The 20625-nt window shown below is 46.9% G+C and overlaps 1 protein-coding gene across 1 annotated transcript in view; it reads left to right on the forward strand.

Annotated features, from left to right (window-relative positions):
• Positions 1–20625, forward strand: part of LOC119433338 (membrane-associated protein Hem-like) — a 61456-nt gene that overhangs the window by 17391 nt on the left and 23440 nt on the right. Inside the window, 6 exon segments of the mRNA XM_037700489.2 lie at positions 675–878; positions 881–1032; positions 2279–2411; positions 9380–9666; positions 10317–10448; positions 16431–16546. Coding sequence (XP_037556417.1) covers positions 675–878; positions 881–1032; positions 2279–2411; positions 9380–9666; positions 10317–10448; positions 16431–16546 — 1024 coding nt within the window.

A 20625-nucleotide genomic window follows, 5' to 3' on the forward strand; every position in this document is an offset into this window, starting at 1 on the left:
GGGATTGGAAGTGCGATCCTCTCTTTCACACTGCTCACTCTTTGAAGCCATAGTGTCAGCGCAGTAGTATCCTTTTCTGCCATCAGGTAGTGCCACTGCCCCATCAGTGATGGTAGTTTTGATTCTACAGCAAGCAGCACATCATGACATCTAAAAAAAATCTGCCAATGGGCATCTAGTTCCTAAGTGTGTAGGAATAGACATAACAGTGGCAAAGATTTCATAAAGTTGAAGAAAAGTGCAAACTGTCACTTGAACAAAACTGCTACCTGTCGCATGTACAGGAATAATATTAGGCAAAGATGGTCATGACAGCTTTGTCGTACAATGTTCAAGAACTGTAACATGGCTCTTTTAAATATGGCAAACCAGCTCTATAGAAATTCTCAAGGTGGAGGAAGTTTACCGCCGTGCGGTAAAAATGTGAACCTGCGCAGAAACGGAAACTCTACTTTGTATGCAATCACCGAGATAGTGCTACGAGTCCAGGAGCGCAGCGTTTTTTTTTTTTTTTAGTAGGCACTCAAAAACTTCGGTCACCGGTGATCGATGCCTAGTGCTGTGGTAAGGAAAGAGTTAAGCCCCTTAAAGTTCCTTTAAATTTAGGCATGAATTATGTGCGTGATTGTATGGGTTATGTTCTTGTAACTAATACATATGATACGAATGTGCAGGTAGTGCAGTTGTACTACGTGCAGTACCTGAACGGCTTTGACGCCCCAGCACTTGAGGCAGCACTGCAGGGCATCCCGGGCATTCCAGAGGAAGATGCAGCATTGCTTTCAGCGGCCTGCTCACAGGCGCGAGCCCTGACAGCTCCCATCAACACTGACAGCCCTCCGCCAGACCTGCGTGGCTTGCGGCTTGACTGGTGCCGTCCTTCAACTGCACGCGTGTGCTCAACGCCATGCAGTGGAGCCTGCGTGAGCGGCCTCATTTAGCCTCGCTCATGAACACACTGGTGTTCCACACCAAGATGGTGGACTTCCTGGACCAGGTCCTCGTCGAGACCTCCGACCTATCTATATTCTGGTTAGACAATTTCTCTATGGTCTGTCTTGACCTCTCTGTATCCAGGTGCCATATTATGTAGCTTTTTTTTTAGAGTGTAAGCTGTTATGGGCTCATTCCAATAGCCATTTCGGGTCGCGATGATGCCGGCGTTCACCACGTACCCGCTATCACCAGAAACGTGAGAAAAAGTACCCGATTCCCGCCGGGATCGAACTCGCACCCGCTCCGTGGGAGCCGGATACTCTACCACTGAGCCACACAAGCGCTTGCTATCTGGCCGCGGAAAATACCCATATATATGGCAAGCTCGCAGTGGGAGACGACTTGAGCCTCCGCCAGTATGGTGGCGCCATCTAGGTAAGATGCCTGCAAACGCAGCGTCCGCAGGCGCAGACGACGATATCCGATTCAGACGAGGCGCGCACTCAATGCGCTTCTGAGCTGCCGAGCCTCCGCCAGTATAGTGGCGCCATCTAGTTAAGGTGCCTGCAAAGGTGGCGCGCCCGACATGTAAGTTGCAGTTCTAAGGCTTGATCAGGCTCAGCAGACTGCTGTGCTGAGAGCATTACAAGCCGCAGCTCGCCGTCGACGCCGAGCGGGCAGTTCAGATCGTTCTCGTCATAACGAGGCGAACAGACTGCCGCAAAGACCCTGTTGTGCATGGTGCCCAAATTGGAGCTACTCTTACGCTGTGACTGTGCTGCATGTGCCGCGCAGGCCTGTGACTTTTTTTTTACGTCATCTTGTTTTTCGTCATTAGCTGGCATGACACCAAGCCTTTGTGTTTGCCAATAGTAGCCAATCTCTGTGATGGTTAAAATTAATGAAATAAGGAAAAGAATTCATACATGATATGACCCCTGGTTTTAATTGCTCTTCAAAGCAATGTCAAATGGTTTTACTTAGAAAAAGAAATCACAAATGCTGAAGACCTGGCTAAACTAATAGATAAGCTCCCCCCCCTTTTTTTTTGGAGGGGGAAGGAATTCTCTTTCAGCCTCCAGAATCAAGTGTGCCCAAATTTTTCTTGTTCAATTTCTCTCGCGCCAATGTCGCTTTCAATTCTACAGAATTTAATATTCCATGTTATTACTAGGATTTTAGTTTACCAGAAAAATCCTTCTAAAGAACTAAATAAATCTATTCAGTTTATTGAATGATGTGCTTGAAGGCATATATTTGTTGCCATGAGGACAGTTACGTAGTGTTAGTTGTTCATTGTGCAACAGTGCAATTGTATTGCATCTTTCTTTTAATGGTGCAGTTTCTTCAGTCGAGCCTTCGAGGACCAGTTCCATCTGTGCTTGGAGTTCCCGGCACAGACACGCTACATCATTGCTTTCCCTCTGATCTGCGGCCACTTCATGAATTGTACTCATGAGCTTTGCCCCGAGGAGGTGAGATGGTGCATGGCTCTCCACATGCACTTGTCTTGACTTACCTGATATCATGTGATGCTGTGATTGTACCCTAGCACAGCATGTAGTAGTAGTATATTTGATTCCGGATATATCGAATTATTGCCTATATCAAACCGTTGTAGCATCCCCTTGAAAATCCCATGTAAATGTATAGCACTGTACTATGCATATGTCGAACTCCCATTTACTGCCACATTCGATATATTGAACGCTGCTCTACACTGTGCCCCTGCAAGTGCACTTCTCCTAATGGACCTGCTTCTCATCGCGTCATCGGAAATATTTATGCCAACGAAACAGCGCTGTTTTGGCGGAGGCTGTCAGACAAGATATTGAATCCCAAGTGCAGGAGTAAAAATGAGCAAGGTGCGTCTCTCGTAATATGGATGGCTCGTGCAGCTGAGGTGTTATTTGTGCTCCACAATGACTGATTTGCTTTATTAAGCTTCACCGCAACGCAGCCGTGTAATGCGGTGAAGGATTTGGATAGTGTAACAACCGTAGTGCAGTTAAGTGTTCTACCTGCAGCAGTTCGTTATCGGAAAGACGATTGCCATGCTGCTTCAAGAACACAGAAGGTCTCCCACTCCAATATGTGCGTTCCACAAGAAAGTCTGAATGGCAATTTTTTTAATTGAGTGTTTCCAGGCATAAAGTGCCAACTGGAGATATCAGCACTGCCGGGTCTGTCTTGTAGTGTTTCCGTGAATGGCATTTTAGGGTTGTGCGAGCAGCCAAAGGGAATCCGACCCCAACCGTCACTTAGACCAATTTTTTATATTTGTTTGCATATAACTCACTCCTAAGCCTTCCCAGTCTAATGGTTTGAAGAAGTATTCAAGCCATTAAACTAGGAAGGCTTAGTAGTTAGGATCAATGGCAAATACCTCAGTAACCTTTTGTTTGCAGATGGCATTGTCCTGTTCTGCAACACTGGGGACAAATTACAACAAATGATTGAGGACCTTAACCGAGAAATTGTAAGAGTGGGATTGAAGATGAATATGCAGCAGACAAAGATAATGTTCAACAGCCTGGCAAAGGAACAAGAATTCAGGATCGCCACTCAGCCTCTAGAGTTTGTACTGGAGTATGTTTATCTAGGTCAATTACTCACAGGGGACCCTGATCATGAGAAGAAAATTTACAGAAGAATTAAAATGGGTTAGAGTGCATACGGCAGGCATTGCCAAATCCTGACTGAAAGCTTAACACCAGTGATTCCACTCCTGCGCCAAAGTGCGCTAAATGGGATTTACTGCATCATCCTGATACAATCGACGAAAATTGCACCTAACTGCGCCAAGCAGCTTCGGATTTGACGGCGTCTATCACCGACAATTGCACCACCAGGGAATTAAAACGTGCAATGTGATGATAGGTGAGCCTTAGTTGCGAACAGGAAACAAAACAGCACTAGCGCGTGCGTCCCGATTAAGCCACAGCACCATGCACGGCACCGACGCAGCGTCTCCCTTGCAAGGCGGCTCGATGGCAAAGTACGGTTTCTGCTGAGGCTCATGGCTTCAAGGTCAATTGGCAATGCATCGGCAAACGTTATCTACTACGGAAACACAGCTAGCAGTAGAACCCCGCTGATACGTTTTTCACGAGACCGTTAAAGAAAAAAAACAAACATAGCAGCCGGGAAACACAAGAGCCGAGAAACAGGAAAAATTGAGAAATGCGAGTATGTTGAACTTGCACACAATGTTATTTTAATTCTTACGTGTGAAAAAAAGTCGTAGTTTCACCCGAAAGCCAAAGCATCGATTGCGATTGCAAATTAGTGGGAAGCTGTACAAAGTAGGTAGTATAGTAGTTTTATCGTCCATATAAACTTGTAAACATTCGCTTATTAACTATATCAACAAGCATGGTTTCTGCGCGCACAGGCAAACATGAGCACATCACACTCGATGAGTGCGGACAGGAGCTGTCAAACACTGACGTGAGGATGCGCTGCAGCGAACGAAGTGACCTTCCTACTGGGCCCGTATTCTGTAACGCTTCAGTTTTCGAAGAATTCGGTTCGGCGGTGGCATCACATTGGGGCGGTCCATCTATCGCTTCGACGCAAACTGAGCGCTGAGAACACACAGCACGCACAAAGCTACGAGCCGCCGACGCACCTACACTGCCTAGACTCTGCCCCCAACGCAGATCGCCTTCAAGATACGGCCCGGGCGACCGCGCGCCGCCGCGCCGTACGCAGTTTATGCCAGAGTAAAACGCCGCCCGCTCTCCCTCTCTCCCCCTGGCCGGTGCCTCGAGCGGGACGGAAGAAGGCGCGCTTCCTCCCTGCTTTTCTTGCTTGCGCGCGTGAGATTTGGGCGCGGTCGTCGGCTCGATCCCTCGTTCGCTTTCACTCGCACATACAAGCATACGGCTTGTGGTGACGGCGTTATCGTCCTTGGACTTTATGCGGAACATCTATGACACCATCTTTAGATAGCAAATACGGATCTCAAAGACCATGCTTTTGCTGGCGGAAACCGAAAATACATCATAGGGTGTCACGCCCAGCACTTTGGGCAGCCAATCCCAGTAGCGCATCCAGGATCTCTGCCAGGGCGTTGGTTGTGAGGGGGGAGGGGAACAAGCACGTTGCATAATATGCAATATTCTTGCTTTAGCCAGAGGAATCCAACAGCAAATAAAATGCCTAGTAATTATAATAATAATGGCACCAAGGATGACGATGCTGTTTATTTCTTCAGCGTTTTACTTAGTTCATTTATTTATTTATTTATTTCACATACCCTCAAGCGCCAAGGCATTAAGAGGGGAGTGAGGTACATGCGAATAACATTAACAGTGATTACTACAGATTTATATAATGCAAGCGACATGTGCAGTGGACGGAATAATTAAGAAATCAAATAACAAGATTACTATGATATTCAAATTATATTAACCTAGCGACATATGAACTGAACAAAAGAAAAAAAGAAGTAATTTAAGAGTGAATGAATAAATACAAGACAATGATAGTGTTTTTGTTAATCAGAAAAATTCGACCTCAAGCCACCCTCTGAATTGTAATTCAGGAGGTGGCTAAACACAGCGCTGAAGGTGCACGTTGCATTGGTGGGGCTGGACGCGTGGGGCGGGGGAGGGGGGAGTAACTCCTCGAGGGGGGGGGGGGGGTTAGAACCCCCCGAATCCCCCCGCCAGTGCGCCACTGGCCAATCCCATCGTCAAGCCACCAAGCCAAGTGACATGAGAAGTCAAAATGGCCGCTCTGGCCGGTGCGGGGTGGCAGTTCGCAACGCATGATGCGGGAACGGTCCCACATTTGCGACGCAACAGCAGGGTTACCAATGCATTGGGTCCTATGGGAGCTACGCCGGGACCGGCCGAAAACGGCGTAACAGCCGGGAAAACGCAGCACCCGGGAACGTAACAGCGGGGTTCTACTGTAGTTTGTTTTTGAAGTGCAGCATGACATGGGATTATAATAACTGCATGCTGCCAATGTGTCCATCATTTCTTTTTCTGGATATACTGAATGACATCTGGGAAAACTAGCAATATATGAAACGATATCAATTTTTGTGTGTTTGTGTCGCATGCACAGAAGAGAATTTTTTTCTTCACGAGATCTGCAATGGATGGAAATATTTACCAAGCTTCTCGTAAGAATGTACGAATTATTCAGGTCTTCGAATGTAAATTGCAACTCGCTATTTTGAAATACTTCAGGATGTGAAAAATCAGCTGCTCCCAAATGCCAAATTGCCTGCTCCAAAGTGCTCCAAAATGAAATTTCTGATGCTCCAAAAATTGCTCCAAATCAGAAGTCTGCAGTAGCATCACTGCTTAACTCTGTCATTGAAAAGAAAAGTGTACAATGATTGCATTCTACCAGGGCTAACATATGGGGCAAAAACTTGGAGGTTAACAAAGAAGCTCGAGAACAAGTTAAGGACCGCACAAAGAGCAATGCAACAAAAAATGTTAGATCTAATGTTAAGAGACAGGAAGAGAGCGGTGTGATCAGAGAGCAAACGGGGATAGCCGATATTATAATCGACATTAAGAGGAAAAAAATAGAGCTGGGCAGGCCATGTAGTGCGTACGGTGGATAACCAACCGGTGGACCATCAGAGTTACAGAATGGGTGCCAAGAGAAGGGAAGCGCAATCAAGGACAACAGAAAACTAGGTGGGGTGATGAAATTAGGAAATTTGCAGGTGGAAATTGAAATCAGATAGCGCTAGACAGGGGTTTGGAGGTCGCAGGGAGAGGCCTTCATCCTGCAGTGGACATGAAGATAGGCTGATGATGATGATGAACAAAACCACTGCACGCCACATTCGCCCTTCACGGAAAGACGAAAGACTATCATGGTAGCGGCACGCAAGACTCATCTCTTTGTGATTCACGGGCCCACAGTCCACGCTGAACGCGTTTCAATCGTGCTAGCAGGAACACATCAGTGGGAGTGAGCTCTTGTGTTCGACAGGCCAAAATCCACTTTCAAAAGTGTCTGCCTTGTTGACTTGTTGCGGATGTATGACCATTGGCCATTTAAACGGCGTATTGTAACGGACACGGGGCCTGGCACATTCCGGCACGATTCGCAATGCAAGTTTGCTGCGGGCAGCACAGTGCATATAGGCTGGTTTGCTTCTGCACTGCGTTCATTTCTTCACTTTATCCTGAATAAAAACACGCAGCAAGCACTTGAATGTGCACTGCGGTTTTGAGGCTGGGCAACGCGGGCATTTAGGGTTAGCGTTGTAATCAGTTTATCAAAAAACATTCCACAGTGCGAGTAACCTGACATTCATGTACAAAAAAAAATTTAAAAATAAGTAAGGTATTTTGTGTTTGACGCGACCTTTGTGATTGTTAAATTCCCGCTTTTCACGATCTCCGCAGACTGTCCGAGACGTGTGGAGTTTTCAGATAAGCTTCTGATAGGCATAGTTTATGTTTAGAGTTAGCGATACATCAAACTTTTTCACGATCCCCTTCGAGTTCGATATATCTGGGATAGGATTGTAGTGGTATTTTGTTGTATTAAGACCGAAGGGAGGAAGGAAATGTAGGGTCGCAGTCATTGTAACTCTCTCACTTCCGAGTGGACGCCTGAACTGCACTGTGGCCATGAGAATGACGCAAACAAAGAGCAAAGAAAGGGTAGCGGAAAGTTAGAAAAAAGTAGGCCTTAACCCTTTCAGGGTCAATATCGTACATGTACGACCTCCGCGAACACCCTCAAAATGGTCAATGGCGTACATGTACGGTATCGCTTGTACATTTAAAAAGCGCGCCTCTTTCGATCATTTCTTTTGCTTGGCATGTGCTGCCACTCGACGGAAACACGTGGAATTTTTTGCTTGCGCCAAGGCCTCTCCGTTTTTTTTTTTTTTTTTTTTTTTTGCAACGGCTCGTCGGCTATCGCCCGCGTATCCGGGCGCACGCGCGCGCGCGCGGCGGCGAAGTGCACAATTCTTTCGATTATTTCTTGCGCTTGGTATGTGCTGCCACTTGACGGGAACACGTAGAATTTTTACTTGCGCCACTGCCTTTTTTTTTTTTTTTTTTTTTATGGCAACGCGTCAGCTACCGCTCGCGCATCCCGGCGCGCGCGCGCGCGGCGGCGGCAAGTGCGCTCTTCCACAGAACACCGCTCTTCTTTCTATTATTTCTTTCGCTTGGTTTGTGCTGCCACTCGACGGTAAGACGTAGAATTTTTGCTTGCGCCAATGGCTCTCCGTGTTGCTTTCTTTTTTTTTTTTTTTTATGGCAACGGCGCGTCAGCTCTCGCGTGCGCATCCGGGCGCGCGCGCGCGCGCGCGCGCGGCACCGGCGGCAACGGTTTTCTCCTGCGGCGGATCCCGCTTGTTGCACTAAACTGATGGCTATCTGGTTTCAAATCTCTCAAAGGGTGACCGCTTGTTACTCGATCGTTTATCGCCCACCGCGGCACGATTACACCTGTTCCCAGGCAGCCGCCTATATACACAAACGATGCTGCCGTTTTTGCGGTTCCTTTTTTGGAGACCACAAAAGCTCTATAGCCCCTTGTTGGCGATAAGACGAAGGCTTCTCACTTGTTTCGGTTTCCGGACGTGCACACAACCATTTTTCAGCGCGCTTATCTTCTTATTCACGAATAGACATTGTGTATTTTAGAACACAAACGATTTTTTCCTCACTTTACTGTCACTTTAAAAAAATTACGACCATATTTTTTCGAAATAGATTCTTGCGAAGAATTTAAATCAGCAATAAAAAAAATCGACCCTGGGGGGTCGCATTTGGCAAAACAATTCGACCCTCAAAGGGTTAAGAAAAGAGGACGTCATAAGTGAAAAGGGGATTAGACTATAAATACAGGACTGTGAATCTTACTTTTCAGAAAGTACAAAGTAGGACATTTATTGCCCTAGGTTGTTTGTCATTAGGGCTTGATGATCTAGAAATAAACTACTGCAAGGAGTGGGACTGGGCTAGGAACACTGTTTTGCTTCTTCGTTCTCCCGTCCTCGTAACCCTGGTCGCCACCACAAGGTGTCGTGCGCGAGTGCTTTCATATGTCAACCCCAACAAGCAGCTGCCCCTGGAAGTTCAGCTCAGTGCCTGCCTCCATCCCTCTTCTCGTCATGGCCTGTTTTCCATGTCATAAAGTGGACGCCATGGATGACTAGCTAGCCTGGTCCCACACCTTGACAATTGGAACGGGACACTGGTGAACGTATTGCTGGAAGACATGTTCTACAAAGTGCATCACTGTTTGCAAATCATAGTTCACTCGCTTTCACTATCTTAAGGTTGCCAGACAGTCCGTTAGTTAACTCTGCTTCTTCCTCTTGTCCATATTGGCAAGTCATTCAGTGCAGGGAACGAGACTTGTAGAAGGCTCTAGTAGAGTGAGATCTCGTCGATCTTGTCTAACACTGTCGCTCGCGCATGCGACCTTGTTGACGCAGCGTCACCACATTGGCGACCGGAGCCTGACGCTGGTGAATGCGTTCCTGGACGAGATGTCCAAGGAGGCCAAAAACATCATTACCACCATCTGCGATGAGCAGTGCACCCTGAGCGACCGTCTGCTGCCCAAGCACTCGGCGCCCCACATGGCTCTGCTGGTCATGCACCAACGCAAGCAGCGCACCGACAAGAAGCACCGGCAGGGTGCAGGCGGTGCACAGCCCAACGCGCCGCGCGACAAGCCCGGTGCCGAGAGCTACCGTCGCACCCGCGAGGAGCTTAGCACGTGAGTGAAAGAAACTATAAAGGCTCTTTGCATGAAACTGTGACTGAAAAAAGTTTCGATAGCAAGTTTGGGTCACCCTTGCATGCGTTAACTTTTGCCAGCAGCCTTTTGGCAGCCAAGGCAGGAGTGGTACAGCTTTATGAACAAGTACAAAGTTAACAAAGAAACGAAGTCAATTGAATTATTCAGCAAGTCAAATTGTAAAGGATAAAATGACAACCACATTTTCAGCACTTAATTTATATAAGCGATCTACCGTTGTCTGCTTTCATTTAGAGATTTTTTAGATAACGCAACGCAAAGCATGTTGATGCATTGAAACACCTTTGCAGTGTTATGGGAAGACACCACCCGCAGGTCATCAGGAATAAAAAATTGACTTGCTCTGATGTTTTTTTTTTATGAAACCACCTGCAATAGCAGTTTCTATTTCTGCAGATGCTTCTTCAGTTCGTGATATGAATTTAGGCTTAACACTCTGCTTGCTGTCATATCTGCCTTTTCTTTCTCCTAAGAGAGCCTGTCGATGTGCATGATGGATCTCGAAATGAGAAGTGGTATGCAGTCCGGTTCGATGGCACTATGTTGGAGGCATTCCTGTTGATTCGGGGTGTTTCAGTTTGCACTTATCATGCCTGTCATCATCGCAGGATGGACAAGCTACATATGGCACTCACGGAACTGTGCTTCGCCATCAACTACGCCTCCAGCATTCACGTGTGGGAACACACGTTTGCGCCCAGGGAGTACCTGGCACAACACCTTGAGAACCGCTTCAACAAGTAAGCTTTTTAGGGCAGTTTGTGCTAGCATCTGTAAAATTTGAAGAAAAAAAAAAGAAGTGGTTGTTTTGGGCAAATTGCAGGGCCCGCAGACAGAAAAATACCATATTTACTTATGTAAGACCTGCTCTTGTGTAAGATCCGCGTCCCCCTTCGAGGTCAAAGACATAGAAAAAAATGAAATTGAGAACGATTGTATGAGTAGTGTAACTGTTTCATAGCGAACGGTTATGTAGAGATTATATGCTGTAGTGTCTAGATTTATAATAAGACAGAACGTTTCTAATGGCAAATTGTAAGATGCAAAACAAACTAAAACCTAGTGCCACATAGCCAGTAATCCCAGGGGCACCTACCCAGTCTATTCTGTGGCACACAATTTTAGTCTGAACTATCGCTGGGATTGGCCACACCCGCAGGGGTTGCTTAGTGGCTATGGTGTTGGGCTGCTAAGCACGAGGTTGTGGGATCGAATCCCGGCCACGGCGGCCGCATTTCGAAGGGGGCGAAATGCGAAAACGCCCGTGTACTTAGATTCAGGTGTGCGTTAAAGAACCCCAGGGGGTCAGGATTATTCCAGGGTCTCCCACAACGGCGTGCCTCATAACCAGATAGTGGTTTTAGCACTTAAAACCCTATAATTTAAAATTTTGGGGTTGGCCCACCAAAATAGAAGGGTATCCTGCTCACCCTCAAGAAAGTGGCTGCTCGCGGAGAAGAATACTTCCCATTAAATGTTTAAACAATGATTCGACGATGAACACGTGGTAGTCCATGTTAAATGATAAGCCACTAAAAGATTTAATGTTGCCAGATTGTTTAACTGCGTAGATGGCACCAAGGGCAGCCATGTTTGGATGTGTGTCGTTGGGGGTAGTAAGCTCTCGTGACAGCAGCAGTGACATCAAGAGTGGGGGCAATAGAGAATCGGAACTTGACCAGTGGTGCTGCATCATGAATGCGTAGCCAACATTTGCATTATTCTATGCATAATTCCCAGTGTTGTCTGTGGCTTTAGTAGGCAGTCATATGATCGACTTGGGTAAGAGCTGCTCCCTGCCAAGATTCCGAATAAAAAAAAAGTGAGGCTCTTACACGAGTAAACATGTTAGCCGAAATAAATGCAGACGAGTGGAGCGCAGTGCTTGTTCGTGTTGCGTCCAATACATTTTCTTCTGCCTATCACATTTCAAGAATACAACACTATCCTTAAATTGCACCTTGTGCCTTTTTGAAGCTCCTTTAATGCTTCTAAACACTAAAAAGTGTTGTCGTACAGTGCTCAGCGACTGAAATACTCAAACCGCATGGCAGCCAGCACTTCTTAGGGGGGTGCAAATCTTGAAATCACCGAATTGAATGGAATAGTGATCGTTTTGTACTGAAGGCATTGGCCATGGTTCTGGTGAAGGTGGGAGAAGAAGACAAGCAGCGCTTGCTTGCCCACGTCGCACCTAGCTCCCACTGACTTGTTTAGTTCTACCGCTGAAATGCTAGATCAAGTACTGCTAGGCAAACACCCCCATTGCATCTGAGGTGGCATCTGCATCGTTGGCACAGGGGGCATGACTGGACATATACTGACGAATGAAACGGTACAGTTTGAATAATTTGATTAGAATATATTCCAATAATACAGTGGAATCTTGATGATACGAATCTCACGGGGTCACGAAAAAAATTCGTATTAGCCGAAATTCGTATCATCGAAACACAATTAAAACTAGCTAAATTAAAGAGTTGAGAGGTGAACTCACTCAGGCACACGTACGTAAAAAGCATTTACAGTATAGACCACTTCTGACGTAACCGTTTATAGTGCAGAACTGGCTACAACGCGGCCTTTTCCTGACTCCCGTTTACCCTCCCATAGAACTCCATGTATACGCATACCGCTTACAGTGCAGCCACGTGAGACGAAATTGCAGCTTCCGCGGAAAAATCTCGCTGACAAGGGTGGTAGCGAGCACAAGGTGCGTCCACCGATGGGAGAGGAGATCAACGAATGCGATGCAGAGGAGGAGCATGAGACGTGGAGCACGAGTCCAAGGGCGACCACGCGCCGTACGTGCGTGTGAAAGGGCGCGCGCCTTCATGGACAGTGAACGCACAGCGGAGAGCAAACGCGACTTCCGTTGCGCGAAAGGCCGTGAGGGTATGGGAGGGAGGGGGGGCGACGCTGTGCTGGGGCGCCAAATGCGTATCTTGCAACCGAGCGCAAGGGTAACTGGTGACGAAATCACCCCACGCGAAAGGAGCAAAGCGGGAAGGTAGCGCTGGAGGGAGGGGAGTGGGAAGGGGCTCCTACTCTGCCAACAAATGCGTTCTTGTACTTTGCGCCTGTGCCGGCTGTTGGTGTTGTCGCGCGCACCGTATCTTGAAAGCGATCTCCACACGGCTCTGACCTTTGTATGCGCTGTGCTTACGCCGCTCAGTTTCCGTTGAAGCGATAGACCGCACGAACCTTCGCTTGCTGCGGCGGTATCGCGTGGGGAAGCGTGGCAGATCGGCCGCTGCAGCGAGCGAAGAGACAAAAAGAAAAGCACAAAAGCAACAAAAGCGTCACTGCTTCAAACTCTTCGCACCCAGTCGCGGCTTCCGCGCTGTCCGGCGTCTCGTCCGCACCTCCACACCAAAAGAGGAAGGGAAAACACGCGTGACTGCGCGCTGTTCTCTTTCGTGGCCGTCGGTGGGGCGGCGTTTATTCTTATCAACCGACGCGGGTTGAAAACCGATTCGTAACAACTGTTCTCTAGCACATTGCAAAGTAATGGGGCTTGGCCGGGACCTCAGAAAAATTCGTATCATCCGGAAATTCGTATTAGCCGTGATCGTATCATCGAGATTCCACTGTATTCGAATAATTCATTTGAATAATTCGATTTTTTGAATATTCTATATATTGGACATGGATACGCGCACAGTGTCACACGTTGCATGCGCCGCAGAGGCCCTCGTGCTCGATGCCGCCCAAGCGAGCGTTTCACTTTGTTGTCGGCATAAAAGGAGCACTGAGCGCACCATATACGGGCCACCCTGGCTGATGCGGTAGTGGACTTCATCACTGCAAGCGCTCCCGGACGTCAGCCCGACACACACAGCGCCCAAACGCCACCCGGCGTTTGGGCACACAATGGGCGACAGAGGTGGTACAAGCTCTGTCGGTACAAGGTCCATCCAGGTTGCCAAGACTGATCGAAATGATAATGCGATGCAGACAGAGAAAATGGCAGCAATGGCAGTGCGTATTTTGTAAAATGCAAGAACATGTGCGAAGATCGGGCCAATTAGCCACCGATAGGTACGCGGATTGTGCTGAATACGCGGTGACGAATCACGCTGCTTCAACAGCCGTCAGTCTACCCTGCATGCGTGATCTCAGGACCTAACACAGCTGATGAGCCACCCATACGAACATATTAGCTGCAAGCATTCCGTAACGGCTTGCAGCCTGTTACCGCATCGGCCAGCTGCGTAATTGCAGTGAACACTGCCTAGGCCATTAGGCCTAATCAGCACCGTTTCACCGGGTGTCCGCGACTAAAGTTACGGTTTGGTGCCATATTGACTCGCATGTATTCTCAGCAGCCACACAACATTCGAAAAGCCAACAAACCGCCCCGCAAATGAAAGAAAGTGAACGGAAGTTGTTCACTGCTGCCATCTTTGCGACACACCATGCAGGGAATCCTGTTTCCCAATGCCGTTTGTAGTCACACATTGGTGTTTTGTTGTAGCTGCGAGCAACCCATCTCAAGACTAGCTAAGCAAAACTTTTTGTGCAATAAGTAAATGATTGCTGCAAAATGCAGGTTCACTTCTAAACTGAGAACCTCGTTGCTATACAGTACAAATGAACATCACTAATTCATTAGTTTAAGACGGGGAAAGAAGCACTTGATTCTATTCAACAGACACTATATCAATAAAAAAATATTTTCCAGACCTTTGTATACGCACTGAGTTTTAATCAGTGTTGGCATACTAATTTGGTGTTTCCTTTAATAAGACTGGACCTTACTGTATATCTTGATTTCTGTGTACCTAAGTTATTGATAGCTTGCTACATTCTTGTTATGCAATGCTAGGAAGCTCCCGAGCACGTGCAATACCATGTTACCTTGTCAAAAATTTGGAAGCTATAAAATTGGTGAAACACTTTCTGATAGTTGATTCGATATTCAACTTTTTTTCTTGATTCAGTTTGATATTCGATTCGAAATCTACTGCAGTCAAAGTCCAATTTTCGGACTCCTTAGAGACCGCAAAAACGTCCGAAAAATCGGGCACTCCGAAAAAAAATGAATGCATGCCTTTTACTGCCCCTGAGGGCCTGAATTGCCACAGGCGCATCCGAAGAAGCTCTGAAGGCCTACCAGTACACTTATTAGGCATGTCGGTGCTTGTACTGTCACAGGTGATGTCGGGTGCACGCGTGTATAATTAAGGAATACATGCCGTGTCCCGGGACAACTGCCCCTTCCCACTCTTGGTATGCTTCACCGCGTAACACTGCTGTATTGGGGCGAAGCTGACTTTTGGGAACCGGCACTATACAACGCGTCGTGTTTTTCGAACTTCGAAGCCATTGGCGAAGATTACAAAGGCGGAGTCAGCGCCATTACTGACAGCAGCGAATTGTTTTAATGAAAAACACGACACCGAACAGCAAGAAGCTTGGTAGCGAACATCAAAGCAGATAGGCCTAGTGTTGCCGTGGTGATTGTTACGGCTGCCAGTGGACCTGTGTGCAAGAGCGCCTATTCGAGGTGGCGAGATAATCAAAATGGCGGTGGTGGCGGCTTTGATTAATGCCGTTTCAGACCTGTGGTCATGGCAGAAATCCGGAAAATCAGAAGGCGAAGGGTTTTTGCATCCGAAATTTCAGACGTTCTTACACATTGACTCTATGGGGTACGTGGCGGTGCTGCAAAGCCGTCTGAATTGTCAGGCATTTCCAAAAAATCAGGCGTCTGTAAAATTGGTCGTTGACTGTAGTTGATATTCGCACACTCCTACTTTTTGTGCCACTGGTCAGCACTGGGTGGTCGTTGAGGGACCGAATAAAGCATCACAAATGCACTCACTTTCATGTGATACAAAGATACATCAGCTCGGTGTCTGCAGTGCCCACCGGTGGCGCAACAAATTCCGGCAGCCACCTGCTCCAATTATCGTGTTTATATCGTTGAGCACTGTACAAAGTAACGGAAGGCATTTGGATGTACCGGGGTCGATGCGTCAGTCTTTGAAACTGATGTGTTCCACTAAAAAAGTTCTTCAGGAAGCTTGGCAAAGCAATCCCGGAAAGGTAACATGAAGGTTTCTATCGTCGGCCTTGGCAAAACTGCGATCTCATCTGTAACAGTGCAGATCTGCATCAGGGTTTGGCACTAACCCTTTGCCTGTTTCACACAGAGTATTGATTTGCATGAACAAAGAACAGACAGAAAAGCACAGAGCAAATGCACAAAGGCACATAAACACACAAATGCACAGAGAAATGTATGAAAGAAGGAGTACACTGTCCTCTCTGCTAAGGTTGAAAGGAAGTATACTGGAGAAATCTTTGGCTTAAACAGGCAAGAGTGTGAACAGAAGGGGACTAGAGTATTACATGATTGTGGCCTGTGACACAGGAGGTGATGCATGCATGCAAGAGCGTTGATTTTTCGTGAGGGTGTACTCGTGGTGCTAGACAGTTGGCCTTGTCACTGCAGCATGATTATAATTGTACTGCATGAGAACACAGGGCATACAAGCTGAACAGACGGCGCACAATGCTGACCTTAAGCAAGTGCTTTTGGGTGTCAGTGCTGCCCGTGATGCCCGAGTATTCTGTATTAGCATGCTGTACTTTTTCTTTGCAATTAACTTCACATTGGACAGCGTGCCAATTGATGGGAAAGCTCGGTTCACTGCATTGTTTCACTGGTGAATGAAGGCAGTGTGCTTCAGGTAGTACGTCCATTCTGTGTGCAGGGCGCTGGTGGGGATGGTGATGTACAATGCAGAGAGCCACGAGATAGCCAAGCCCTCTGAGCTGCTTTCCAGTGTGCAGGCCTACATGAGCGTACTGCAGGGCATCGAGAACCATGGTGGGTGGAGCTGCTTCTTTCCTTCACAGATTACTGCAGTGTGGCAGTGTGGGTATGTTGGTATTCCATGTTTTAAGAACTGTTCAAATGCAAGGAAAACACAGACGAAAAAAGGCACAAACTTTTTGTCAGTGCTTTCTTTGCACTTGAACAGTTCTCAAAAATCTCAGATTTCGCAGTTAACCGAGTGCTGGCGCCAACCGGTACAACCAGCAGATTGGTGCTTGCCTAGTTTCTTGCTAATTTCTTTGCTCGCTTGATGCACTGCATTTTCTTGGGCTTTTCGTTCTTTGATGTGTCCTTTTTTTTGTTTTTTGCATTCATGAATGTGATTGCACAGTCAATATTTCATGTTGCAATGCTACCGCCGTACATGGTAGCGTTGCAGTCAGTGATGGTAAGCTTTTTATCCCCCCCCCCCCTGAGCAGTCTGTTCTGGTGCTTTTTCTGTATCTAATTTAATTCAACATGCTAGATAGTTCTATCAATTTCGTCAGTCCCATCAGGGTTGAATTAACGGAACTCGACTCTATTTCCATGAAAATAGTAACAGCATGTCAACAACTGGCATCACAACAGAGTTTTAACTGTTTCAGGAGGAAATAGTTTGAAGCGCAAAAGACATAGACACAAAAGAGCACATGAGACACAGACGAGCGCTCGTCTGTGTCTCATGTGCTCTTTTGTGTCTGTGTTTTTTGCGCTTCAAACTATTTCCGATGTACAACCAACAGGCCCAAATCGCTACAATTCTTAACTGTTTCAGTTACCTTTTAGGCTGTTTTCTGTTTCGTAGGCTTGTGCAAATAACAATTTTTTGGTTTGGAGGGAATTTGAATTGAATAGTAATACAGTTAAACCTGGATGCAACGAACCTCTACGTAACGAACTCCTTTAACGAAATTTTAACGAAAATTTAACGAAATTTTTTTATTCTCCAACGCCACCCCCATAGAAGCCCATGTATTTCTGACCCTAGTAACGAAGGCATTGTGGCAATTGACCTTGATGTAACAAATTTTTGACGCTCATCATTTATTATCTTGAGCAGTCACTCTACTGAAAATTCGGGTAAGTATAACATTTGCAATTGATAAATAAGGCAAGCGGTCGATCATGACAGGAACGCATGCAATCGCAGCAAGCCAGAGCAATCGATCCAGTGTGCCGCGATGATGATGATGAAATTCACTAGCTCCCCTAGTGCCGCTCTGTGACAAGTGGATAGCCTCTGCATCATGACACCAGGTGTCACTACCGTGCCTTCCTGTGTTTCAGTTTTTTTAGGCTTATGCGTGTTGGTGTGGCATGGTGGCAGGTGTGTGAATGTGAGAGCGGACGCGACGGCGACGCGAGTGTTACTTCAGCAGTGTATCGCACGTTTATCACGGTGTATGTTCGCTTCAACCATGAGTTCGGCGAGGAAGCGCAAAGTTTCATCTTTCGAGGTCAAGCTTTCAATTGTGAATGTGGTTGCCGAGGACGAGAAGATGAAGAATGTTGCTGCCCGCTTCAACATCCCAGCCAGCGCCCTGTCAACTATCTTGAATGCAAAAGATAGCATTTGCAGTGCAGTGGAGTCGGGTACAAGTTTGAAGCAAAAAAGGATGAAGTTGTCGACTTATGCCGACGTGGACAAAGCGGTGTTTACGTGGTTTTTGGACACACAGGCACGAAACGTGCCCATAAGTGGTGCGATCTTGCAGCAAAAAGCAAGGATTTAAGAGCCGAAACGGAGTTGTCGGGGAAATCATTAGCGGCGAGTCTGCCTCTGCCGACAGTGACGCTTCTGCATGGTGGGTGGCCGAGCTGCCTGGCATTTTGAGCCACTGCGAGGTAGCTGACATCTACAACGCAGATGAGATTGCTCTGTTTTATCAGATGTTGCCAAATCGCATGCTGGCGCTTAAAGGAGAAGACTGCCGCGGAGGCCAGCAAAGCAAACTCCGCGTGATGGTTTTGCTTTGCACCAACAGCGATGGCAATGACAAATGAATCTCGTTAGTGATCCTGTAAAGTTTCCTGCCCAGATGCTTCAAGGGAACGAAGGGAATTCGAGTTAAATATGTGGCCAATTCTAAAGCGTGGATGTCGCGGGCGGTCTTTTTCGACTGGTTGAAAGAGTTTAACAAAGACGTCAAGGCTCGAGGCCACCAAATCTCCTTGCTGCTCGACAACTGCTCCGCGCACCACGTCGACGGCCTTCAGCTGTCAAACATCGAGTTGGTACATTTTCCTCCCAATTGCACATCCCTGATACAGCCATTGGACAAAGAAATCAACAGCTTCAAATGCTGCTACCGTTGTCGGGTGATAGATAAGATCCTTCTGGACATCCGTTTTAAACGGCAAACGAAGATAAACATATATAAGCAATCGAGATGCTTGCTGCGTCGTGGCAGGAATTTGGAACCCAGACGGTGTCAGATTGCTTTGCCAAGGCCCAAATAAAGGTCATTCAAACTGGAATCTGCGACGACGAAGAGGAGCCTGAAAACCTACTTGATGTCACCAAAGTGTGGGATGCACTATGTGCGAATGGAGGAGTCCCCGATGACGTTGGAACTTGGTGTATTTTTGTATGCTGACAATGGCACCGTGTGTACTGAAGAAATGTCAGATGCAGCACTTGTTAAAACCATGCAAGATCGCGGTGTCGAAGAAGGTGCATCAGAGGCAGATACGCTGTTTGCCGTGCCTGCCACGAGAGAGGCGATGGACGCGTTGGACGTCTTGCGTCGTTCCATCGGCGTGCAGGAGGATGAAGCCGTATTGCATGATTTAGCTTCTCTGATATGCGCAGCTGCTTGGTCTACATGTTTTGCATATGTGCAGGCCTTGAAAATCATTGTTTTGGTTATAGTGCGGGTATTCACAACTCCGGCGACTTACGTCATAAGCACTCAACACTGTAGTTGAGATTTGCATAAAACTTTGCCCAAACGACGAGAAGTTGACAAATATTAAAAAAAGAACATTGGGGGAGCAGGGTGTGCAATACCTGCAAAGGTGGAAAGTTTAACCTTAGGAAACAGTTTATATTAAAATAAAATGCAGGTATGCAGACATTTTCATAAGAAAACGCAAGTTGTTTAATGTTTATTTAGAGTGCCAGCGGTACATAAATTTTGTTTACGAATTTTTGCTCGGTGTTGCGGTTCAGTCTACTCAAAATTTCCCGAGAGTCAAGGCCGCAGGGGCATTTCACATTTGCCTGTCGCAAGTCGTTGTGATGCCATGTAGTGCAGATGTCGTGTGCTATCTTGACTGCATGATGCCCACATTTTACACTGTGTTGCGCAGATTCTGCTCAACATTTTCTGCCTACACGTGAGCTTCACACCTTCCATACAGTAAGCTCACAAATGTGGTAGGCGTGCTCGCTGTGGTTGTTGTCTGGTCACCCGCGATCCTGAACGTATGTGCGCCCTATCTTGGGCACAATCACCGAAAAGCCTCTCATACGAACATATCAGCACAGTGGCAAACTTCTGGCAACAATTTGCCACCCTCCACCACGCCCGCCAACGGCAGTTTTGTTACGTCCTTTTGCCTTGGCTGTTAGGCCTAACCAGCACGCCAGTACTGTTTCACGAGGTGTTGACGACCAAAGTTGCGGTTTGGTGCCCAGTCGGAGTGAAGTCGGAGCGACTGTGTAGATCTCGGAAAGCTGAGAATTGGCACCTCACCAACACAAGTGGAAATACATGCTTTCTTCATGCCACCATTTTTGAGACATTGTACACACGGATCATGTTTAAAGCTTCAGTCGCCATTACAAATTGGTTCAATAGAGAGCATGAAAAGGAATGGAGGGAGAAACTTCTTCTATGGCTGCGGAGGTGTTTTATCATTGGGCAGGTCGGCAAAATTGTTTGGCCACTGGAAATGAATGTTTCGACTTTGGCTTGCCTTGGGGCTGTGTCAATGGCAGTGCGACTTGCTCACCAACCCTGAAAATATCAATCGTACTACTTCGAATTTATATTTATTTGATCTTTCCAAATACTTCTAAAATCACAAATACTGAAATTCGAGTCGAAGCGAATACCAAATAGCATAGTATTTAGTAAAATATT

Source organism: Dermacentor silvarum, chromosome 11 (genome assembly GCF_013339745.2).
Source record: "Dermacentor silvarum isolate Dsil-2018 chromosome 11, BIME_Dsil_1.4, whole genome shotgun sequence".
In the NCBI taxonomy this organism is placed as follows: domain Eukaryota; kingdom Metazoa; phylum Arthropoda; class Arachnida; order Ixodida; family Ixodidae; genus Dermacentor; species Dermacentor silvarum.